At 46.7% G+C, this 26,317-nt stretch overlaps 1 protein-coding gene across 2 annotated transcripts in view; it reads left to right on the plus strand.

Annotated features, from left to right (window-relative positions):
• Positions 1 to 26,317, plus strand: part of LOC147894296 (binding protein) — a 254,131-nt gene that overhangs the window by 95,910 nt on the left and 131,904 nt on the right. For both annotated transcript variants that reach the window (XM_087384649.1, XM_087384650.1), the window contains exons 9-10: positions 16,584 to 16,692; positions 16,779 to 17,041. In XM_087384649.1, the coding sequence (XP_087240775.1) occupies positions 16,584 to 16,692; positions 16,779 to 17,041 (372 nt within the window). The remainder of the gene's footprint in view (positions 1 to 16,583; positions 16,693 to 16,778; positions 17,042 to 26,317) is intronic.

Consider the following 26,317-nt stretch of genomic DNA (forward strand, 5'->3'; position numbering starts at 1 on the left):
CTCCAATGTTCCTGCTGCAACAGCGTGAGATCATCATTTAAAAATATTCTGGTCCCTTTCAGGGTTGCCCTCATGCTCATGAGAGTGGACCTGTCCATAGCTGTTCGTAATTTCATTATGAGTGGTCTTGTTGGAGCTTCAGCTTTACCAACCCTCCATGCCGTCTCGCATGTGAGGTTGACTCCCATTTTGGTGAACAAGGTCATAGCATCGGACATAGGGGTGTCTCTGTCTCCAACTGTTAGGCCCTTGACCAGGACATTCAAGGTGTTGCTGCTCCTCCTTTTCTCTTCCTCTAGGGCTTCAGAGATGATCTCTTTCTTGGGGGCTGCCGTACCCTTCTTAACAACATTATTCCATTTTAGTATGTCTGCGTTACCTTTAGTGATTTGCTGTGTGAACTCAGCATGCTTCCCTTGTATGGTTGTTTGTAGCGCTGCCATCTCCTTCTTAAGCATAAAAGGGGGGGAGCATCTTAGCCCCTCAACCCAAGTGCAAATTCAATTGGGTTCTTCCTAGGCGATCAACAAAGGATGTGATCTCATCAATGTATAGCCCAAAGAGAGTCGGTGAGAGGGGGCAACCCTGCTTCACCCCTATGGTGCTCTCAACCCAATCTGATAGCCCCCCAGGAGCGCAGACTTGCCCTCTGACGGACTCATATAGACTCATCACTCCCCAGATCATGACCTCTGGGAGATGTAGCTCCTTTAGTCGCCTGATCAGGCCAGAGTGAGGGACTGTGTCGAAAGCCTTCCGAAAGTCCACGAAGCAAGTGTAAACCTTCTGACGCCCCGACTTCGCTTCCTCGATGATGGCTCTTAGGGTAAAAATATCATCCAGTGTGGAGTGCTGTATCCGAAAGCCTGCCTGCTCAAGGGCTCGTTGTCCATGATCCTCTGTATGGCTACTGATCGCCCTCTCCAATACCGATCCATAAATCTTAGCCAAAGTGTGGCCAATCATGAGAGTGCGGTAATTCTCAGTATCCATGGGGTCCCTTGCCTTATGTATGGGTACAATGGTGGTGGTGCTCCAAGTAGATGGGAATCCATGGCATACGACATGGTTGAACATCTGTGCTAGGACTGGGGCTAGGACCTCTGCCCAAGTGCAAAGTGCTTAGTGCACAGCCCCTCATGATCTGGTGATCTCCGGTTATGGAGTCGTAGGAGCACCTCGCGTATGTTCTGTGTAGTGAACAGATGACATGTGGTGGTCTTGGTCTTGGGTATATCTGACATATCTAGGAGTGCCTGTGGGACATCATAAGGAGAGCATGGATATGTGTGCTAGACAATAGGCGCCTTTCCTTCTGTGAGGAGCCCCTAGCCGATAGTGGGATCACCTCCTCGAAAGGATTTGATCACCTCATCCATCTTACATGTGAGAAAAGCCCGCTTCTTCCGTCACGTCATATGATGTGAGACCTGTTGTGCCTCGAGTGGTGTCATGTGTCCCAAAACTCGCTCATGTATGAGGTTAGCTCTCGTCTCTCTGCACTCATCAAACGGAGAGTTTTGGGAGCATCTTCCCATCTGGGAATTTCGAGGACCGAGTGGTGGGGAAAGCTCACACTCAGCCTACGCTCACGCTACGCTCCCTACGCTCACGCTCTCCCGCTCACGCCCCACTGCCCTCTCCCTCGTAGCTCTCAGCCCCGTGCTCCCCGCTAACCGCTCGCTCCCCTCAGCCACCCCTCGCTCCCCGCTAGCTCGCTCCCTTGCTCAACCACCCCTTGCTCCTCGCTCCCTCGCTCTCCCGCTCCACGCTCAGCTCCCTCGCTCCCCCGCTCCCTTGCTCCTTGCTCCCCCGCTCCCCGCTCAGCCACCCCTGCTCCCCGCTCAGCCACCCCTGCTCCCCGCTCAGCCCCTCGCTCCCCTCAGCCACCCCTCGCTCCCCTCAGCCACCCCTCGCTCCCCGCTACCCCCTCACTCAGCCACCTCCCTCCCTCATTTTCCGCTCATCCACCGCCCCCCCTGGCCCCCCCTTCTCTGCTCCCCTGGCCACCTTCGCTCTCTTTTTTTTTTTTTCCTTTGGAACTTGAAAAAAAAAATCCAAACAACCACCAAAAAAAAAAAAAACCCTCGCCATCTTAGCCTCTCCTTCTCCACCTCTTGGATGCCTCTCCACCTCAGGCTTCCGCCCTGCCTCTCCACCACCTCGCACTGGACCTGCCTCCCATTATGGGGGGGGAACCGGTGCTCTCGCTCCCAGCTGGACACTAAGATCTGCACACACACCCCAAGAGAAATGGGGGACAAAGCCAAGAAAGACGACAATAACAACAACAAAAAAAAGCAAACAACACAACTGAAATTGGAGGATGTGAACACACGTTACAACTGAAGTGGACTCGGGGTAGACAGCAAGGCAAAGGTAGGATCCGCCTCAGCTTCTTCAGCCTCTATCTCTACCTCAACCTCAACTCCCGCTACAGTGTCAATTTCGTTTTCAGCTCCGGTCTCAGCTCCCTCTATCTCTATCTCTACTTCAACTTCAGCCCCCGCTTCAGGCCCAGCTCTAGTTTCAGTATCTGCTCCCTCTACATCTACGATTAGTGACATACTCATGCCCATGGTGTCGGTTGTTGTTCCCTTCCCCTCTTCTCCTGTTACAGCTCTCGCACAGCTTATGACCCCTACTTCGGAGATGTCATACACTGTGCCGCATTACGCTTTACTCTCCCCTCCCCCTCTCAGTCTGCCCACCCTCCCACACCCCGTTGGGACTGCCTCATCCATTCCACTGTCATCTCCGTTCCTCACTCAGTCACCGTCCAGTTTTCAGACTCCGTCCCACTCTTTCATGCCACAGTCACCACAGTTTTAGCATGGACATGGGTGGGCTGATACACCAGAGGCCCATGAGACCTTGCTCATGGAGATACATAGTTTTCGTGAGCGTGAGATGGAGCCGACTCCCTTCACACGGGAGAATGTTCGCTTCAACCAGGAGTAGAGCCACATCATACAGGAGCAGGCTAGGGCCATTCGGGAGCAGGCGGGTCTTATTCAGGGACTTAGATAGGATATCATGCAGCTCTGACAGGAGGTCACATCCATAAACACTGTCCCAGGGAGTACCCTGGTGGTCGAGGCACAGATTGCGAGCATGCAATCTGCTATTGAGGAGACTTCCAGATGGGTTGACGTGGCCAAACGGAAACCCGCAAGGGTAATCATTTCGGCTACCCTCATGGAGCAGCAACAGAGAGCCAGTAAGGCTCTCAACATTAGAGTATGTGGGATCCCACACATTGAGGCTACACCGATGGTAGATGCGACTGCATTCGTGACCGCTACCGTGGGTGTGGTTGAGCACAAGATAGAGAGGGCATGGCGGGTGGGGAGAGATTCCAACCGAGAGCAAACCCCTGATCATACGGTTCCATGATACTCAGGCACGACTTTCAGCTCTACTACGCAGGTCAATCCTTCGAGATCAGCTAGCGATCTCTATGGATGAGGACTTCACACCTCTACAGGTTGAGGAGAGGCGCTCTTTGCTGCAGCAGCGACAGGATCAAGCCCGGAAGGAGGGGAAGTGGACAGTGGTACGAGAGGGACGACTTCTTACAGGCCCCCGTAGGGCACCTGCCCCCTCCCCTACATAGGGAAGCAGGGTCTATGAGACTCAGATATCCGAGACCTTGTCTTGCACCATTTGGAACTGGAATGGTACCTTATGGTCAGAACCAGGGAACTTCTCGGAATCCTATACAGGCCATGACATAGTCTTCTATACAGAGACACATTAGAGTCCAGAGCGCCCTCTTCCAACAGTCAACGGATATACATGGGAGTCTGCCTACAGAGATGAGACGAGGGGTACAGGAGGAGTTCGAGGTTTAGGTGGAGTTGCAGTCCTTTTCAGATCCACACTTCGGGGGATCATTTCAGTAGAGCAGAGAGATACATATTCCAGATTTCTTTGGATCCGGATACGACACATGGACAGTCGGGATGTGTTTGTCACAGTTTGCTACTTCCCCCCGGAGACCTCCCACTTTGCCAGAGATATTCAAGGTGATGATGAGACATCCCCATTTGCTGCCCTTTATCAGTCCATCGTTGACTTTTCTAGCCGCGGAGAAGTCCTTCTAGTGGGGGACTTCAATGCGAGGACAAGGGCTCGTCAAGTACCACTTCTTGACTTCAGAGATGATTCCACTCTACTGCCAGATGTTGACCTTGAGGAGGCAGGTATGCTATGGGTTTCACCTGCCCCCTCCCCTACATAGGGAAGCAGGGTCTATGAGACTCAGATATCCGAGACCTTGTCTTGCACCATTTGGAACTGGAATGGTACCTTATGGTCAGAACCAGGGAACTTCTCGGAATCCTATACAGGCCATGACATAGTCTTCTATACAGAGACACATCAGAGTCCAGAGCGCCCTCTTCCAACAGTCAACGGATATACATGGGAGTCTGCTTACAGAGATGAGACGAGGGGTACAGGAGGAGTTCGAGGTTCAGGTGGAGTTGCAGTCCTTTTCAGATCCACACTTCGGGGGATCATTTCAGTAGAGCAGAGAGATACATATTCCAGATTTCTTTGGATCCGGATACGACACATGGACAGTCGGGATCTGTTTGTCGCAGTTTGCTACTTCCCCCCGGAGACCTCGCACTTTGCCAGAGATATTCGAGGTGATGATGAGACATCCCCATTTGCTGCCCTTTATCAGTCCATCGTTGACTTTTCTAGCCGTGGAGAAGTCCTTCTAGTGGGGGACTTCAATGCGAGGACAAGGGCTCGTCAAGTACCACTTCTTGACTTCAGAGATGATTCCACTCTATAGCCAGATGTTGACCTTGAGGAGGCAGGTATGCTACGGGTTTCAGCTGACAGGCGAGGTCCATTCTCATCTTATGGGCAGGCCCTATTAGACCTAGGCAGGATACATGATCTCATTATCTGTAATGGTCTTGACAGATGGCCCGCTTCAGGTGGTTTCACATGCTTTCCACATGGGGGGGGCTCCAGTGTTGTTGATTACATCATGGGATTCCTTGTCTTCACATCTTGCATTACTGACTTCACTGTAGCACCTCTCCTCCAAGGGGCTGATCATACATACCTTTTCTTTCGCATCTCCACCTCCCTTCGCACAGCACCTTCCACCCCACTCAGTGCTTACTCCACCTACCACGATATACCCGTTGATCGGGATCACTCACCTTCTTACTCTGGCCGTCTGTACATACTTCTCGCTTATATTGACTTCATACTCCTTTTAGAGGATCGTGCTGCCCATCACCCGCTCACTACATGAGGCTGCCATTCACGCTTTTTCCCACACCACCGGCTCCACCCACCCACCACCCCCTAGAACCGTACCCTGTAATAGTTATACGATGATGAGTGTAAGGCCTTACGCCGTCAACTCAGATTCGAAACCAAAAACAGTCTTCCAAGCGCACGAGATACGCTACGTGAATACCATAGACTGGTATAGAGGAAGAAACTAGACTTCGTTTGTCAGAACGAGGAGGAGCTACTGAACATTTTGTTTAGTAACAACTCTAAGGACTTCTGGTGGAGATTTCTAGAAGGACGGTCCCCTCCGCCACTCTCTGACACCCAGATCTGGTTTGATTATGCACGCACACTTTATGACATCCCAAATCAGCCAGTCCCTAACCTCTCACACCTGCCTCGTCGCACATCCTGCACCGTCTTCACTAGAGGAGGGGTAAAGGATGCCGTAATGAAACTTCATAATGGTCGAGTGAAGGATCATGAGGGCTATGCACAGAGTTCATTGCATATGGGATTAACCTCCTAGTGCCGATCTTAGCAAAGCTTTTTAATGAAGCAGTTTGTTTGGGATTTTCACACACTTGAACCATTAACACTATCTCACCATCCACAAGGCAGGGGATCCCGTGAGCCCGGAGAACTACAGGACCATTATGATTGGACATGTCATGTCCAAGATTTATGCATCAATACTCGACTCTGAGGTTAGCAGACTTGCAGAGTGTCGAGGACTTAGAGCAGCAGGATAGGCCGGATTCTGGCGTGATCATGAAACCATGGAGCACATTCTCACGCTCAGATGTATCATCGAGGAGGCGAGGTCACGGAAGCAGAGGGTTTATCGTTGCTTTGTGGATTTCCGCAAGGCATTTGACATGGTCGCGAGAGCCCGCCTCATACGGCGCCTACAGAACTTGGGTTATGACCAGGAGATCATTTGGGCTGTCATGGCACTTTAGGAGAGAGTTTCTGGCAGAGTTCGGGCAGAATCCGGGTGGATTGACGTGATCATGAGTACCATTGGGGTCAAACAAGGGTGTCCTTTGTCGCCTACCTTGTTTGGCCTCTACATTGACGAGCTTGAGACAGTGATGTAGACACAGGGGGGTGTAGGTTGCTCTCTTGCGGGCACGCTGATCTAGGTTTTGCTCACTGCAGATGACGTGGCTCTCTTGTCTTCCTCAGCAGAGGGGCTTCAGAGACACCTAGACGCACTACAGTCCTTTTGTGAGTCTCATGATTTGAAGGTCAACCTGGGTAAAACCAAGGTCATGATCTTCAATACATCTCGAGCCATCATGCGTCAGGAGCAGTTCACATTTGCAGGGTCATCTGTTGAGATAGTTTCATCATACACTTTTCTTGGGGTTATCTTCTCCGGACGGAGCTTCACTATGAGACCCGCGATGCAGGCACGCTTGAGTAGAGGGTATGCCTCATTGCCCAGACTAGAGAGGCAATGCTTCCGCTCGCACTTTCAGGATCCACGCACCAAGGGGTTGCTTTTTGACTCCTTAGCTCGTCTAGCGGGGATGTACGACAGCCCTTGTTGGGGGCCAGACTTGTCGGATACAGAGTGGGCCCGTGTGGAGCGGCTACAGGTTCTCATGTTATCATGGATGATTCGTGGTAAGTCATCCGTTCCTCACCAGATCATTCAGGCTGAGTTTGGGTCACCCCCTTTACAGCTAGATGCTGCATTTCAGGTCATCACATATCTGTACCGAGTTAGGGAATATGGGGATTATACCTTGGGACATAGCAAGTTATCATGGATAGCTCTATCCAATTCTATGGCACTTGCAGCAGGAGGAGATCAGAGGTGCTGGTATGCACGTACAGAGAGATGGTTTGAGCAACTGGGGCTCCACGTGGATAGACTACCTCCCTTCCAGTATAGCATGGATGCTCCGTTTTCTCCCCTCTTATCACACGAGGTCAACGAGGCTATCTGTGAGGATCTACTACAGCTACACACTTTTCGGACCTGGTTGGGACCGAGTGAACTCCCAGTGAAGCTTAGCTTCTACAGAGATCACTTCTTACATATCACAGTGGAGGGTTTCATTGACCCACCAGGATACACACAGATTCACCTACGCCACTCGTTGAGGATCTCTCTTGGACAGTTCCGGGTCTCTTCACACAGACTTCGCATCGAGAGCGGCAGAGCAGAGTGACTACCCAGGGAGCGGGGCATATGCACACTGTGTGACATACATCAAGTTGAGACAGAGGAGCATTTCATCTTTAGGTGTCCTCTGTACTATGAGATCCGAGGACGTTTCCACTGCCTCTTCAGGATAGTTATGGGATTTTAGATTTTAGCCCATTTGCTCTCCTACCCAGACCAGCGGTGTTTGGCAGGTTTCATTCATGAGGCACTTAGACACCGCGAGAGGATACTCCGAGCACGGAGACAGGAGCAGACCTCTCCCTCGGTTGATCCCTCTCAGAGCTCTATCACATAGTTCTTTCAGCTAGATCACATGGACCCCAACGAGATGAGGCCTCGACATGACCGTGACGCGGAGCCCGTGACCTGACAGCTCAGACAGAGGGTCGACACACAGATCACACTTGGAGACATCCCCTCCTTGTTTAGAGTTGGAGCCCGACCGACGGGGGTCATAGTAGCCGTGGTTAGACGTAGAGCTACGACCAGGAGACGTGCTAGGATTGCACCTCTGAGTGGCCGACATCACTCTATTGCCGACTTCATGCCTCCACTGCCTCATCCATCCTGATATCTTGCTGTTGCTGAGGATGATGATGATATTGATGATGATGCTGAGATTGATATATAGTCGACCATTGACATGACTATGTTGTACTTAGGACTTAGTACTGCCATTTTGCATTTTGCATTTTGCATTGGTATGGATGCGCGTTTAGTAGCTCCACTACCACAGCTTGTTGTATCAGGATTTTCATAGTCTCATAGACCCATCGGTCTTCCGAAGACTTTAATAAACTTTCTTTCTTTCTTTCTGATCGTTGCAGCTTGTACCATAGTCACCAAGGTATCTGAGGCATGGGTGAGGTCCATGTCACCTCTAAGTAGGGCTGGGAGCTCAGAGGCCAGGTGGCTCACATAGACGGGGTCGACCGTGCGGTCAAAGTGGATCTGGACACGAGTAGGTGCACGAGGAGCTCTTTGAACAACTGGCATGGTGACCGAGATGCCGAAGGCCAAGTATGTATGGTCAGCACCAAGAGGGGGACAGGCACAAAGAGATCAAGTATTTGTGAAACAAAAGCTAGTGGGCCTATCAGGTAGTCCACTGTGCTCGACCCTTTGCCATGTGGGAAACATGTGAGGCCTTTAGATGAGGGCCACCTCTCGAGGCCATTCTATATCATCAGGTCATGGACAGCTCTCATCTCAAGAAAATGACGCCCATATCCTATCACATGGGGTGTATCTGATGAGTGCCTCACTATGCCAAACTCTGCTGGGTCCAGCTCTGGTACAATAAGGGAGTGAGATGCAAAATCTAGTAGACCCACTTGCTTGCCACTTGTGCGTGCATTGAAGTCACCGAGGAGAAGGATGTCTCCCTGCTGGGAGAACTCCTTGATGTCATCAAAGATCGTCTCATACGAGCTATGATCCTCTGTGGTAACCTCGTACGCATAGGAAGAGGTATCTGGGGGAAAGTAGCACACTGCAATGAAAAGAGGCCGTGCCTCAAAATGGAGCCGTATCCACATGTGTCGTGCATGTTCCTCTCTCCGTACTATGGATATGAGCAGTCTCAGGTGTAGTTTGAAGAGGGCTGCCACTCCGCCAGAACCTCTAGTTCCGCTGTCCCCTCTCATTTCTTTCCTGTGTGCTGACTCCCAAGCATACCCTGTCACTATATGCAGCCCTCTCTCAGGGATCTCATGTGTCTCGGTATAAAAAATCAGGTCTCTATCAGTGTAGGTCTCCAAGAAGACCCTAGGGTCAGACGAGAGAGTGCCATTACAGTTCCATACTGCCATTTTCAGCGTGTTTTGTGTTCTCACCTGAGGAGGCAGACACCGTCATGTGCTGTTTTCTGCCCTCCCTTCTCTCCCTCCATTTTCTGCATTTTCTGCCCTCTCTTGAATAATCACCTTCCCGTCCCTGTAAGCCCTTCTTGCCTTGCTGCCATAACTTGCACCATTCCCACCCTCCTGTGCTCTTGTTGTAGGAGTGTGAGGTCATCATCTAAAAAGATTTTGGTGTCCTTCAGTGCAGCTCTCATATCCATGAGGGTGGATCTGTCAATAACTGTCCGCATCTTTATCACCATGGGCTTCCCATAGAGACAATGCTCACAAAATTCAAAGTCAGAAAAACTCAAATACGGTACATAACGGCATAAGAGTTTCATTCCATTCTGGCTCATGTGCCCCAATTGACAATGCCACAAAGAAGCACTTGGCTGCTCGGTTATTGCAACAACATGATCAGCCACCCCTGATATATGTAAGGGATACAATGTCCCACACTTGGCACCTTTGCCAAAACCATAGAGCCCTTTTGAATTTTCCAACTCTGAAAGCCAAAGGTGGCTTGAAAACCAGCATCATCTAGTTGACCCGCTGAAATAAGACTCTTGGTCAGCTTTCTCACATTTTTCAAAACAAATGCAAAGCCATTTGCAAAATAAAACTTTATGTCACCTGCTCCCACTATGTCACATGCATAGTTATTTATGGCACATCAGCTTTCCCCACCCTCCAGGCTGATTCACAAGTCAAGTTGACCCCCATTTTCTCAAACAACGCCTTGGCATCTGACATAGGGATTTCACCCATTGCTAGGCCTCTTACCAATACATTCATGGCTTTGCTGCTGCGTCTTTTTTACTCCTCTAGAGTCTCAGATATGAGCTCTTTTTTAGGAGCTACTGTGCCCTTTTTAAGTACATCCTTCCACGCAAGCATGTCCGCCTTTCCTTTTGTGATTTGCCGTGTGAACTCAGCATGTTTCCCTTGCATAGTGACCTGTAGCGTGGACATTTCCCTCTTAAGCTGTTCATTCTCAGATTTCAGCTCATCAATGAGAGCTTGCATCCCTCTTCCGAGGTCCCTTTGGCATCCTTAAACTGTTCAATCTGTTCTTTAAGAAGAATCAGCTCTTCCTTTATAGGTGGTTGAATCTCACATTCCTCCCAGTGTGAGCCTTCTTTCAACTTCTCATTCTCTTATTTCAGGATGACAATTTGGTCTTCTAGTGTCTTGATTTGCGAGGCAAGGGAGTTAGTTTTCTCATTCAGCATGCGGGTGATTTCTTTGGCCCATTTCATTTGCATTTCAGTTTGCTATTTTCTCATGTCTTCTTGTAGTTGAGTATGTATATTTGAGAGCACATCGTCCTTGTTCTCTCCCATTTTCTTTTGTAAGCTTTCTAGCTGAGCATCCTGCATTTTGCACACCTCCTTGACTGAGGATATGCATGCTTTAATGTTGTTGTCCTCTATTTTATCCACTTTGGCCCAAATAACACCGTATTTGTGCTCTTTCTCGCCCCTTGTTTTCTGATCTGATGGACTGCCCACTGTCCCCATTTGAATGATTTGGCACCTTTTTTTCCCCTGCTTTTGAATTCAAAATTGCAGGTTTACTGGTCCACGGGCATCAGTGGATGTGTGAGGGCTTAGACAGCCCCCCCGAGCTATCCCGTGACAGCACCAGCAGTCCAAGTTGCTCCTGCGAGAATGCTGCTGCTGATTCATGGCCTTTGGAGGCCTCAACAATTCATGGCCTTGGAGGCCAGTGGAGATAGATTGGGGGACCTGTTTTGCAGGTGTCTGTGCGTCAGGAGGGGAGACGGGGGCTAGGACACCCAGGGCGGGCATATGACAGCCCGTGACGGGCTGTGCTTGGTGGTGCAGAGGTGCAAGGGCCTGGAGGCCCTTCGAGGCAGTATGGCGCAGCAGCAGCAGCCGCCCCGTGGGCTCCAGATGGCCCCACAACAGTGTTTAGGAGGCCCGCGCTGCGACGGCACAGGACAGCCCTCCGCGTGGTAGGTGAGCTGAGGGGTAGCGAGGGTGGGTTGAGGTGTGGCGTGGGGGGGTCTGAGGGGCGTCACGACAGGCTAGGGGGTGGGCGGGGTGGTCTGACGGAAGGAGGGCTGAGGGGTGACGGAGAGGGAGGATGAGGGGTGACGGAGTGAAGGAGAGGGAGGCTGAGGGGTGACGGGGACAGAGGCTGAGGGGTGACCGAGTGACGGAGAGGGAGATTGAGGGACGACAGAGAGGGAGGTTGAGAGGTGACGACGGAGCAGGAGGAGGGGTGATGACGGAGCAGTGGTGAAGGGTGGTGTAGGGGGTGACGGACAGAGCAGGAGGGTGACAGACGGAGCAGAGGTGAAGGGTAGTGTAGGGGGTGACAGACGGAGCAGGGGAGAGAGAGAGAGAGAGAGAGAGAGAGAGAGAGAGCGGAGGGTGGTTGGTACCCAAACAAACATACGACTGTTTCAAAGTCCCTTAGTCTCAAGGTGAAAGGGCCCAAAGTGCAGTTGTGCAATCAAAGACAAACCAAGCTAAGAGATAAAAACATCTTGCCCTAACAAATCATCCATGAACAACATTCTATAATCAAAACCTAGAGCCTCTCCAACCAGAGAGAGAGAGAGAGAGAGAGAGAGAGAGAGAGAGAGGTGTATTAACGTCTGCAGGAGGCCTCGCGGGCCTATGAGACAAATGCAAAACCAAAAGGTAATTCATACAAGCCACTAAGGGCTGAAGCAAAGGGCTCACTAAGGCCCTTGCTGAAAGCTAAAGTGCTAAGATAGTGAACAAAATAGTAGAGTAGCAAAATATCGGAAGAGTGTCAGGTGCTCAGAGCTAACACTCCTAGTACATGACCAATTTTCATATATCCAGCTAACCTAGTGGCTCTCTGATTAGATGTGAGGAGCTCTCGTATCTGTGTCTGTCGACTGTCTCTCGATGCGGTGGAGGGGGTGGTCTCCTCGATCTCTGTATTCAAAGGGCTACATCAAGAGTGACTCCTCATCTCTGGCAGTCACCTTTGAGGAGGGCTGAAATGGACTGGACCTCAATCATGCATGTCCCTCTCTGTGTCGCATGTGGAGTGCGTCTCTTGTCTGGCAGCATCGTGGCGGGGACTCCCACTGCTAGTCCAAGATGCTCTCGTCTCATCAAGGTCCTTTCCCTCAGCCTCCCTGGAAATTGACTCAGATGCATAGGAATCTGTAACAAGTGTCTATGCTTTGTCGATCTCGGTGCACTGTGGCCTCAATCCCTGTTGCTCTCCGGTATGTTGCACCAGTATATCTCTTTGTTGTCGTATCTCAATCAGATAGAGCCTAACACAGAACGGATCGAAAAAATGGATTAGGCGTGTAAGTGGACCAAAGCCATGCCCCTCCTGGAAGAGGCAGTGATATCGTCCTCGCATCTCATAATAGACTAGGCAGACACATAGAAAGGGCTCCTCTGTCTCCACCTCCTCCATCTGGCATAGTGTGCAAATCCTCTACTCTGTGGGTATGCCCGCAGCTCTCCCTGTCTCAATCCTCAACTGATGAGATGAGACTTGCAACATGTGAGACTCTCCTGTCCTCGAGGTACTAAGATCGGATGACAAGACCATGCTCCAACACCCTTAGGAAGTGGTCTTGGTAGAAGTGGATCTTGGTGGGGAACTCCTCTCCCCCCCAAGCCCTAGATGTATGGAGCTGGAGGAGGTCCAACCGTATGATACGGTTGATCTCATCTCGTGGGATCATCTCGGGTGGTGCATCTAGGTTGTACTAAAAGGAGGGAAGTTTGTCCATCTGAATGCCATGACCACCAAACCACGTGGACACTCGTGCATACCATGTTGTATGAACACCGCTCTCTGCTAGTCGCCTGGAGGACTCCAATGCTAACCTCGGTAATCTCCACCAGAGTAAGGCCTAGAGTCTGTGAAGGAACGTCATTGTCTGAGAGGGGGCATCAACCTGGAGAGGGGCCATGGTGAACTTTGCCTGTATATTCTGATGGGGGACTGAGGGCTTGCTCAAGAGCCCAACGCCTGTGACCCTTTGTGTGCCTGCTGATCTCCCTCTCTAGTACTGACCCATATATCTTAGCCAGAGTGTGGCCAATCATAAGAGTGCGGTAGCTCTAAGTTTCGATGGGATCACCTGCCTTGTGTATCGGTACTATGGTGGTGGTGTTCCAGGTAGGCGGGAAGCCATGGCATACGGCATGGTTGAACAGCTTGTGCTAGGATCGGGGTCAAGATCTGCTGCCCAGTGCGTAGTCCCTCATGATCTACTGATCTTTGGTTATGAAGCCGGAGAAGGGCAGCACGTACATTTTGTGTAGTAAACAAGTGACACGTAGTGGGTCTGGACATAGAGGACATATCATGTGGTGGCTGACCTGGGACATCATATAGAGGGCATGCATATGTATGCTAGACTGCTGGATCTGTGATGGGGATGGGCGACTTCCCCTCCGACAAGAGCCCCCATCCCGTAGTAGGATCTCCTCCGCCAAAGGATCTGATCACCTCATCCATCTTGTGTATGAAGAAAGCCTGCTTCTTACACTGTGTCACTCAGCATGAGATCCACTGTGCCTCTAGTGAAGTCAAATGTCCCGGTGCTTGTTCACGTGTGAGGTGGGCTCTCATCTCTCTACACTCATCGTCAAACCAGGGGTTTTGGGGTATGTTTCCATCTGGGACATGTGTAGATCATGTCATGGGAAAGGATCTGGTGGCAACATCCTGTATCATTGAGACAAGGGTATTTGATGCATGTGCGAGGTCCATCTCCTCTCAAAGTAATACTTGAAGCTCAGAAGTGAGGTGGCTCACGTACACTGGGTCAAGAGCATGGTCAAAATGGATCTAAATGCAAGTGGGTGGCGGGGGGCCCCTCCTCATGGTTGGCATGGCGACCGATATACATAAGGCAAGGTATGAGTGGTCGGCCTCGAGTGGAGGAGGAGGCACAATAAAATCATGTATCTGTGGGGCAAAGGCTAGTGGACCCAGTAGGTAGTGTACTGTACTTCTCCCCCCCCCACCATGTGGGAAACAAGTGAGCCCACCAGATGATGGCCATCTCTCGAGACCGCTATATATAATCAAGTCATGGATAGCCCCCATCTCGAGTAGATGCCTCCCATATGTTGTCACTGGTGCATCTGCATTTGCTGACTGCCTCATGATCTCCAGTTCTGTTGCATCCATCTCCGATACTATGAGGGAATCCTCATTGAAATCTAACAGGCCAACCTGTCTGTTCCCAGTACATGCATTGAAGTCACCAAGGAGGAGAGTGTCCGTTTGTCTAGAAAGCTCTGTGAGATCACGAATAGTCTCATATGGGCTATGCGCGTCAGTGGTAACTTCTTGTGCATAAGATGATGTGTATGGGGGAAAGTATCACACTGCAATGAAGATAGGGCGTGTATCTGGTAGCTGAACTCGCACCCACATATGTCTTGCATATTCCTCTCCCCGGGCCACTGCTATGAGTGGTCTCAGATGTGCTCTGAAAAGGACAGCCACACCTCCTGATCCCCATATTCCACTATCTCCTCTCATCTCGTTCTTGTGGGCTGATTCCCAGATATATCTTGTCACTGTTGGCAGCCCTCTTTCCGGGCTTTCATGGGTCTCGGTGTAGAAGATCATGTCTCTGCTGGTGTATGTTTCCAAGAAACCCCTAGGGTCGGACCAAAGGGTACCATTGCAGTTCCACACTGCTATTCTCAGCCCCCCTTGTGCCCTCATCTTCTGGGTTTGACACTGTCATGTGCTGTCCATCTCTCCCTCTTCTCTTTCTTCCCTTTCCTCCCATTCTGCTCTCTCTCTGATAATCACCTTCCCATCTCTGTAGATAGCCCATTTAGTTGCATCCCTTGCGGCCATAACACACACCATTCCCTCTCTCCGGTGCTCCTGCTGTAGCAATGTGAGGTCATCATCCAATGAGAGAGTTGTATTAACGTCTTTGGGAGGCCACACGGGCCTATGAGACAAAGTACAATCAGTAAAGTAACTCATACAAGCCACTGTGGGCTGAAGCAAAGGGCTCGCTCAGGCCCTCGCTGAGTGCTAAGCTAGTAAGCTAATAATCTGAAAATCTCAAAAACTCAAACAGGCGCTAGATGGTTGCAAACTGAGCAAGCCCTTAGGTCTTGTCCATTCGTTTGGAGCAATCTTTAATAGATGATCTACTGTTCTACCTATGTTGTGTTTTTCAAGGATCTAAGTCTTTGTCTATCTCTCTATATTCACTTGTGTACACATTGAGGAAAGGAGTGAGATTTGAATTCAGGACTGTGTGGTTTCTGGGCTATGTTTACACAAATCATCTGCTGTGGGAGCGTTGGCTACATCGAGCAATCTTCAGCTCTGTTTTCTAACATATGCACGGGCATGGGCACAGACATAAACACAAACATGGACTTGATCAAATGCTCATACACATCCGCAATGCTTGACATAGACATGCACATGGATTTCTGCACTACATCTTTGAGCACGCATACATGTATACATACACATGGGTATACCCATAATAGCCTCAAGACAGTCCCATACATAGATGTAGGGATGTGGGTGCTAATGCAAGGGTGGACTGGCATAGATGCAGATACAGATGCAAGTGTAGATGCAAATACAAACACAGTACTTCCTTATTGGTATTGAAAGTATGTTTAGAATACATTTTCAATGCAGGTAGCTGTATGTATGCATGTATGTACTATGTACTTTTACATTCATAGAATCTAAATTTAGAGGAACTTTACATTCTGAGTTGAGAACATAATTTTTATCAAATGTGATTTGTCACTCATCAATCTATGTAACTCATCAATCTATGTAACTCATCAATCTAGGCTTAGGCAATTGGTGCTTGGAAAGTTACAAGCGCATGTGAATAATTAAGGTAATAATTACAAGAAAAGCCCATAAAATATTTGAAAAGAGAACAAAAAGGCAAAAAAAGAGAAAAAAAAATCTGAACCCAAGGTTTAAAAAGGTACCATGGTAAGAGTTTCGAAAAGCCTTGTTTCATACAAATTTGAGTGACCATTAGCAACTGATATACACACATACATGCACACTTCAACATAAGCACAGACCGTACATTGGACAAAAAGTAGTTGGAGGTAGTATATTTTGATGAATTGCTACAATATAATCAGTATAATGAATTGTGGTTTGCATTCATGGAATGACATGCTTATGTGATAAAAAATTGCTACAAGATAATCAGTATAATTAATTGTGGTTTGCATTCATGGAATGACATGCTTATGTGGCGTTTTGATCACCTTAACTACTTTGTGCATTATACTGTGCAGCTTTCGAAACCTTAGTAATTTACAATACCTATGTGAAAAAGGAGGAATCCAAAAGTTTGTTGAGGTCATTGTTTGGGCAGCATACGTTTCACCTACAGTTCCGTCGCAAGTAATGTCTTTCACACCACCATCAGTTTTATGAAATATGTTAAGTATGGTTCTGTCTAATGATACAATAGTTGTACTTCTGGACAGGGAGTACAAGGCATTGCCGATGGTGACAACCTTGAAGGTTGGAACTCCCAAGTTGCACAACTATGCAGAATTCTTTGTTCATTTTTGGTAGCATGTGGCGATGTACGTGGTTTTGTTTCTGGTCTTGCTGGTGGTCATGACGCTCTTGGTATAACTAGCTCCTATGGGGAGCTTGCTACTCGATGGATTGTTAAGGTCTTGCTTGGGATCTTTAGAACCATGGATTCTTTTTCCACATACAATGAAAGCTCTCAAGTCCCAAGGTATTATTATTCTTTCTTTTAAATGATGAAAATGAAAAATAAAAAGACGGAAGGATTGACGATATACAATGATGTTGATGCAAATAGGGATCCGAAGATTAAAGTAATATTCTTGAATTAGTTTTAGAGTTTGGGCATGTCCCTAGATTGTATGATAGATACATACATATATTATGTGTGTATGCCATGCGTGTGTGTGTGTGAGTGTGTGTGGGTGGGTGGGGTGGCTGTGGGTGTGTGGGTTGGCAGGGGCTTTTTTGAGATCATCATGGCTGATGAGGAGCACCATCAGGTTTTGCTGGAGCACTCTCCTCTCTTCTATGGCCAGCAGATGGTCCATGTCCTGCCTTGGTCTCCCACTCAGGATTATCAGGCATTGATTTGGCATCGTTGCCCTGTTTGGGTAGAAGTTGTGGATTTTCCTCAATGCTTGTCTTCTCTTCTACCTAAAATATCAGCTTCCCTTGGTAAGGTGTTATGTCCACTGCGATCCAATGGAAATTCGAATCGCTTCTGCATTTTGTGGGATACGGATCACCCCACTACAGCTTCATATTCGATTACTGTGAATAATGTTTCCATGGGGAGTGCCTTTTACAAGCTCAAGTGGGATCACACATTCGGATCATGCTCCTCTTTGGTTAAGGCTTTCCTTACATGAATTTCCCACTGACAGATTGCCTTGCCGAAGGCTTTTGCTGATTAATAATAGTTATCTGGAGCATGCTGACTTTGAAGCCTTGGTCTCTGATGCTATTCAGCCTCTCTCTTGTCAGATACACATTGGTTTGGATTATGCCTGGCAGGCTTTTGTTGCTCGGATGCAAGTAGTTATTCGAGATTATGGCAAATCCTATATGCAAGCCACCAGGGAGACTGTAGCACATGCCAAATTTACTTGTCAGAGTTTGATTGAGCTTGCTCATCTTTGCCCTTTGTCTTCAGACGAAAGTATGCTCTTATGTCAGGCTCAATTCTCTCTTCAATCCAAAGATCGCAAAAAGCTTGCTAAATGGGAAACTCGATTCAGACAACGGGCATTTTTGGATAAAGGCTGCTCTCACTACAAAAGACAGGCTGCCAATATCTGTCGGATCCGGATGCTTGATGGTTCTTGGTCAACATCTCGTTTAGAGCTTGCTGATTTATGTGTGCATCACTTCTCCACTCAATTTGGGCATGTGGATACTCTTTCTCCTCGGGTCGTGTCTGCACGTCAGCTTCTTTTGCAGCATATTCATCCAATTTTGTCTGATGCCCAGGCTTTGGAACTTGAGCATCCCTTTACTGAAAGGGAATTGTTTGATGCATTGAGATCCTGTGGCAGATGGAAATCTCCAGAATGGGATGGGATGGTCTCAGTGTTGAATTCTTGTTTGCATTCTGGGATCTTCTTAAATTCACCTTGCTGCAAATGGTAAATACAGCATGGCAAAATCAGCAGATGCCTGTGTCATGGAAAAAGGGTCTTCTCAAGCTAATTCGAAAAAAGCAGCTATGTGATTCACTTGGTGATTGGAGGCTAATCACGCTCATGCCAGTCATTTACAAGATCATGGCCAAAATGGTGGTTGATCGGATTAAAGGTTATTTGCATGATGGGTTGCATCCCTCCTAATATGGCTTTGTTCCACGTCGCCATATCACAGATAACATTGCCAATGCTTATATTGGGATTGAATATGCCAAATACACGTAGCAGGATGTTCTACTCTTGCAGGTAGATATTGTAAAAGCCTTTGACACAGTTCAATGGGATTTCATCTCGCAAACTATGCGAGCTTTGGGGTTTGGACAAAAAATGCAGCAGGTTATTTACTGGCTTTACAGAGATAGCAATGCGGCTTGCATTCTTTCTGGGGATATCTCTGATGAGTGGACTCTTCGTTGTTCGGTCCGCCAGGGATGCCCTCTTAGTGCTTTACTGTATGCCATTGCTACTCATCCTATGCTGCAATATATTGATCATCTTGTGGCTACAGGATCACTTTATGGCTTGGAATTGGATGCTAATCGCAACATGGTTGCTCAAGCTTATGCTGATGATTCTTTCTTTACCCCGAAGAGCCCTCTCTGTTTATGGTTTGGCAGCTAGTCTTCATGTTAATTTTCAGAAGTCCAAGCTGCTCCCTTTGCATTCCAAAGACTGGCATAGTCTATTATGGCCCGGGGATATCATTCCACCCACTCAGTTTGTTCGTCATCTTGGTTACCCTTTGGGGTGGGAATTCACTCGCCGACAACAAACTGATTGGGTTTTGGCTAAGCTTCGAAAAAAGCTTGAGTATTGGAAACTGGCAACCTGGCCTTTGCATGTTCGTCTTCGAATAGTGCAGTCCATCCTTGTGGCATATATTCAATTTTACTTGCCATTGATCATGCTCACTAAGGCAGATCTCACATCTTTCATGTCTGTCTTTATGGAAATCTTCTGGCGATCCAAAAACATGGCATAAGAAGTCTCAGGCTGCTTTTGATGCATCACATTTGTTCTCCCAAGATGCATGGTGGATTGAACATCACGGATATTCATGTGCATATTCTTGCCCACAGGGGGAAAATGTTGCTGCAATTTCTACAAGGTGATCAGCCTTGGGCTCTTATGATTAGGACTCTGGTCACTCATATCAGTATTTCTGCGTTTGGTCATCGGCAACTCGATCACTGGGATTTCTTTTTTGGCTGCACTGATGGCACTTTGCCTGGCTGTCCTTTTGTCTCCCGGTTGCTTCTTGACTGGAAGCATGTTCTTTCTCATCTGAAATGGAATGGACGGCAATCTTTGCTTGGGAATTATTTGAGAGCTGAAAGCATTCACTGGTTGAAAGTCTTTCAGCTGCCCTTGGCTTTATAGGAACCTCGACGTTCCTACTTTGTCTCGTTTAAAGGCATCACCTCGGTTGCTAATGTTATAGATGATGCTGGTACTGTGCTTCCCTTTTCTCTAGCAGCCACTACATATGGATTGGGCTCTCATTATTGTTGTCCTTTGTGGCGACAAATTACTTCTATACTTTCGCCTTTTGTTCTAATTCCTCCTTTGGAACTCCAGGATCGGTTGGAAGATTGGACTTTGACTTCTCGAGGGTCCTCTTCTCATCCTTTCAGGCTATCTCAGATTACTGTACCTGCATTGTATAAAATCCTTTTGCCTCAACCTTGGGTTTCAGAGAGAGGTGATTCTGTTTGGCGAATGCATTACCTAGCCAAGTGGTGGAGGAAAAGATTACAGCAACTTTGGGCCTATAAAGTACCGCTTCGGCAACAGGTTTTCTTTTGGCGAGTTCTTTTGGGAGTGTTTCCATCTGGACAGCTATTAGCTCATCGACACATTGCTCTTGCACTTTGCCACAGATGTTTTGCTTCTTCGGAGACTATGCCTCACTTGTTTTGGCATTGTCTGTGCTCTCGTGAGTTTCTTGATCTGCTTTGACAGCACCTTCAAGTGAGATTCCCATCTGTTCGGTTTGGGAAGTTCTTCTGGCTATTTGGGTTTCATCCATACAGACCGGAGTTTCAGCTTTTCTTCGTTTAGGTTCGCTACTGGGCACTATGGACTTTATGGACATATAGGAATTGTAAAGTCTTTGGTGATCCTACTTTCTTTCTGTTTGGCTTTTTTAGGCGTTCTCTGCAGCAATCTTTCTTTGATTGCTTGCAGACCCGCTGCATAGATCATGAGGTCTTTTTGGCATATACTGAAATTTTCAGTTGATGTAATTGTAGCACCTTATTTTGAGGTTGCTACTCATATAATATAATCAATCAAAGATTTCACCCAAAAAAAAAGTGTTTGTTTGTGGATTAAGGCTCTCTCTACATGCTTTTCCAAATGACAGATTGCCTTGCAGAAGGCTATTTTTTATGAATAATAGTTATTTAGAGCATGCTGATTTTAAAGCATTGGTTTGTGATGCCATTCAGCCACTTTCTCATCAGACACAGATAGATCTTGATTATGCATGGCAGGCTTTTGTTGCTAGAATGCAAGCTTGCTATTCGGGATTATGGCAAATATGAGAGCCATACGGGAGACTGTTGCTCATGCCAAATATACTTGCTAGGATTTGACAGAGCTTGGTCATCTTAGGCCTTTGTCTTCGGAAGAAAACATGTTGCTATGCCAGGCCAAACTTTGTCTCCAATCTAATGATAAAAGAATGCTCATTAAATGGGAAACACACTCTCGACATAAAGCTTTTCTTGATATTGGTTGCTCCTCAAAGCAATTTTTTAAAAGCTTGCATTACAAGCGACATGCAGCAAATATTTGTCGGATACGGATGCCTTATGGTGCCTGGTCTTCATCTCGCTCAGAACTTGCTGTTGCTTGTGTGCAACACTTCTTCTTTACTTTTGGGCATGTGGTATCCTTCTCCTCAGATTGTGTTTGCACGGCAAATTCTTTTAAAGCATGTCCATCCTATTCTTTTTGCTACACAGGCTTTGGAACTGGAAAGCCCCTTCACAGAAAGTGAATTGTCTGTTGCAGTTAAATCCTGTGGTAGATGGAAATCTCCAGGACGGGATGGTCTCACTGTTGAATTTTTTTTTGGCTTTTTGGGATCTTCTGAAATCTACTCTGCTGCACATGGTTAATTCAACTTGGGAAAATCAGCACATGCCAATGTCATGGAAAAAAGGACTTGTGAAGCTCCTTCCTAAGAAGCAATTATTGGATTCACTCTCTAATTGGAGACCAATCACGCTCATGCCAGTCATTTACAAAAGCATAGCTAAAATGCTTGCAGACCGTATCAAAGGTTATTTGCATGAGGGATTGCATCCTTCTCAATATGCGTTTATTCTCGTAGGCATATATCACAGACAACATTGCAAATGCTCATGTTGGGATGGAATATGCAAAATACACGCAACAGGATGTTCTACTCTTGCAGGTTGATATTGCAAAAGCTTTTGATACAGTTCAATGGCAATTTATCTCGCAAACCATGCGAGCTTTGGGGTTTGGAAAAACAATGCAGCACGTTATCTACTGGCTCTATGAGGACAACAAAACTGCATGTATTCTCTTTGGAGACACTTCTGAAGAATGGACTCTTCTTTGTTTGGTTCGTTAGGGATGTCCCCTTAGTGCTTTGCTGTATGCCATTGCTACGCATCCTATGTTGCAATATATAGACCATTTGGTGGATACATGAATCCTTCATGGCTTGGAAATGGCAGAAAATCGCAGCATGGTTGCTCAAGACTATGCTGATGATTCCTTTTTTATCCCAAAGAATACTCAAAATGATCTTTCCACTTTGATGCAAGCTCTTTCGCTCTATGGTTTGGCAGCTGGTTTTTTGTGAATTTTCAAAAGTCTAAGCTGCTCCCTTTGCATTCTAAAGACTGGCATTGTCTCTTATGGCCAGGGGAAATAATTCCACCCATTCAGATTGTTCGTTATCTTGGTTATCCTTTGGGTTGGGGGATCATCCGTCGTCAACAGATTGATTGGGTACTTGTCAGCTTAGAAAAAAGATTGAATATTGGAAACTAGCAACCCGGCCATTGCATGTTCAACTTCAAATAGTGCAGTCAATTCTAGTGGCCTACATTTAATTCTATTTGCCTCTGATCATGTTAACTGAAGCGGTCCTTGCTTCTTTCATGTCTGTAATCATGGAAATCTTTTGGCGATCTAAGCATGGCTGGAAAAGTCAGATTGCTTTCCGTGCATTGACTGTGTTCACAAAAAATGCATGGAGGTCTTAATATCATTGATGTCCAGGTGCAAATCCTTGCTCACAAAGGAAAAATGCTGCTGCAATTTATGCAAGGTGCTCAGCCTTGGGCTGTTATGATTCGCTCTTTGTTATAACAAATCAATACTTCTGCCTTTGGTCACTGGCAACCCACTCAGTGGGACTTCTTACTTGGTTGCTTTGATGGTACATTGCATGGTTGCCCCTTGGTCTCTAGCTTGCTTCTTGCTTGGAAGCACGTCCTTTCTTACTTGGAATGGCATGGCCGCGATTCTAAGGCATTATACATTGTGATCTACACCCTTTCAATGTCATGCTAGGTTTTACCAAGGATTATAGTCCATGGGTTGGCATCATTGATTGGAGATTGTTGCTTCAATACAATGAATTAAGAGAAGCTGTTAATTTTGTGAAATGTACTTCAGATATGGATGATGTGACTTATAAGGTAAAAAAGAGTACAATAATAAGACAAAATCGACTCTGGCCTTGGCAAGCTCTAGAAATAATAGACCCTGAGAACACCAATTCTTACAGTAAAGAATCAGCTGTGTTAGCCATGGGATGCATGATTAAAGAGATTATTAACATTTATAAGGAGTGTAAGGAATACTACTTCAAAGAGGATTACACAAAAAATAGTTAGCATGGAGTGGCAAGTTGTGACATATTTATTTCAATTCAACTAACTATTTGTTTGTGGATAAACAAAATAGAATGACATTGGCCGAGATGAATAATGGACTAGCAAGATAAAACACTCAACCCCATGCCTGTTTGCGGCCTGCAGTTGAGATGATGCCTCAATTTTATTAATCTGATTTGATTATAAATCTACTCTTGGACAATTATTAATCCAATTTGATTATAAATCTACTATTGGACAATTATGTTTAGAAACTATAATGTTACTCTTTCAATGCATTTTGAATACTATGCATTGATCTCAAGAAGGTAAATGTCGTGACCCATAAGGATCATTACGCACTGCCCTTCATAGAGCATATCCTAGAAAGAGTCGCATGGAAGGAAGCTTATAGCTTCTTGGATGGGTTTTCAGGGTATAACTAGGTGTCCATAGCACCACAAGATCAACATAAAACGGACTTCGCCAGAGAATGGGGGGTCTATGCTTCAAAGGTGATGATCTTCGGACTCACCAATGTGCCCACAATATTTCAACGATTAATGATCATTGTGTTCAAGGAATATTTGAGGGTTTTTAAAGAAGTTTTCCTGGATGATCTCTGTGTTCACTCTAAGTGGGATGATCATCTTAAGTATCTGAGATTGGTGTTCAAAAGATCCCATCTCTATAGAATCTCCCTCAATCCCCTGAAGTGCCAATTTTGGGTGAAACATGGGGTAATACTCGCACATGTACTCTCCAAAAATGGGATGTCCATCGATTATAACAAAATCAAACTAATTTGAGGAAAGGTGAGGGACTAACCAAGAGGAAAACATGGCAATGATGGAATCTACTAATCTGTCCACCCCATGTAACTTAGAGGCTAAAGTCTGAGCATGTTCAGAGGTTGATGCAAGCACTCTCATGGCTGGAGACTCAACATGACTGAGAGGCTTATGTCTTAGCATGGCTACATGACTAGCTCATAGGTCTAGGGGCTACACCAACATCTTGGAACTTGGTGAGGCCTAGATAAACCCATCAAAGACCAATACAATGGGACTCCCATAATACATCCCCCTCCTGGCTCCAAAATGGACTAATTAGTGACATGGAGCCACACATAACAAAGCAATACATGATTTGAGGAGACTATCCAAGGCTGAGAACCTTTATTGACTCAAGGAGACAAATACTCATGAGATTATTACAATCATTTTTGGGAAAATATCTAGGGTAGAGTACGCATGACTCATGGACAGATTTAGAAAACAAACTCATCATCCTCATCTACCTCTTGAGGGGAGAGATGTCGGATTTCAGCAGTGAGAGCATGAGTTGGTGTTGGGATGTCTTCTTGCTCACTAGTGGCAGCTGCAACCAAGTTAGCATGGTCCTTAGATTGTTGCTTGGCGAGCTTCTGTGTATGTACAAGCTTCTTACAATACCTACACTTGAGAGGCTTAAATTTGTTTTTACCCTTAGAATACAATGCCACTTCCTCATGGACATGATCATCCTTATGTCTTCTATCATGATCAATGAGCATTGCAACCATCTCATCAAAATTTCATATCCCGTGCCACACGAAGTGCTGGAATAATGTAACGATATTCAGGAACATCCTCAATGCTAGAAAGGAGGACAGCAGCCTGATCTTCTTCCCCAACAGGGGCCTTCAACGTAGCAAGTTGAGTGATGATAGATTCCATATGATTCAAATGTGCATTGAGAGAATCTTCATGCTTCATTTGAAGCTTAAAGAATGCTTGTCTAAGAAATACTTTGGAGTTGATAATTTTGTTACCAAACAAGCATTCTAGCTTTTCCCAAAATTCTTGTGCAGTGTAATCAAAATCTAAGTGATGAATAACTTCATGTAACAAACCCAAACCAATAAGAGCAAGAGCTTTGTCGTTGAGATTTTACCCTTGTAGAATTTTCTTCTCATTTGTTAAAGTCTTTTTGTCTTTCCACTAATGACATTCCACACCCCTTCCTTCATAAGAATAAGCCTCAGCTTGGTTTGCCATGTGGGAAAGTTCTTTGACAGAGAATTTCTCAATAATAAAAGCAGACTTGGAAGACTCCATTTAAGCAAAGATGAAGCAGGAAAGGAGAGAGATATTGCAGACCTTAGTGCTGAATTTCCGTCCCTGATTTCGTGAAGTCGACTCAGCAAGTAGAAGAAATTAAATCAGTCCCAACAGCAGCAAAAAATGGCGACCAGCATTCTATCAGTAATCTGAGCTTCTTCATGCCATGAGCAGGCTAGGAACAGCACCCAAATGACACTTCCAGCTCCACGCAGCCCCTCGAATCAGAAATCCGCACTAGCAGCCACGAATCAGCTCCACTTAGTTCCAATGCACCTTCTCCACGTAGCAACCATCAGCAGCTCCACGCAGCATACCAGCAATAACGAGATCTCCACGAATTAGCTTCAAACGCATCTTCTTCACGCAGCAACACCAACAGCCATTGAATTGATGCTTACAACAATCGTGAAGGAGAGGTTTGCGCAGCCAAGTGAAGACCATCCAAGAGAGGAAGAGATAACGATGAAGGAGGAGAAGACAATGAAGGAGAAGGAGGCGATGAAGAGGAGGAAGGCGATGAAGTTGCTAGAGCTCAATGAAGGAGAAGGTGGGCTAAGGTAGGCTCTTCATGAGGGAAGAGGGAGAGTAGCTTCTTTTGGCCTCCCTCAACCTCATTCCCTTGGGAATCTCAGAGAATAGATTGATGGACAATGCAATGATAGTAATCTGCAGAAAAGATGAAGCATGCAATGATAGTAATCTGCAGAAAAGATGAAGCATGTCACAACAAATATGCAGTTATGAAGATTGTACACTGTGCAATGGGTGCTATGGTGCTGGTGCAGATTTTTTTTTGGTGGGGTGGTTTTTTAAGCGAAAGGGAGGGAGGGGGATG

Source organism: Dipteris shenzhenensis, chromosome 14 (genome assembly GCF_047967505.1).
Source record: "Dipteris shenzhenensis isolate YYH24624 ecotype China chromosome 14, Dip_SZ_1.0, whole genome shotgun sequence".
Taxonomy (NCBI): Eukaryota; Viridiplantae; Streptophyta; class Polypodiopsida; order Gleicheniales; family Dipteridaceae; genus Dipteris; species Dipteris shenzhenensis.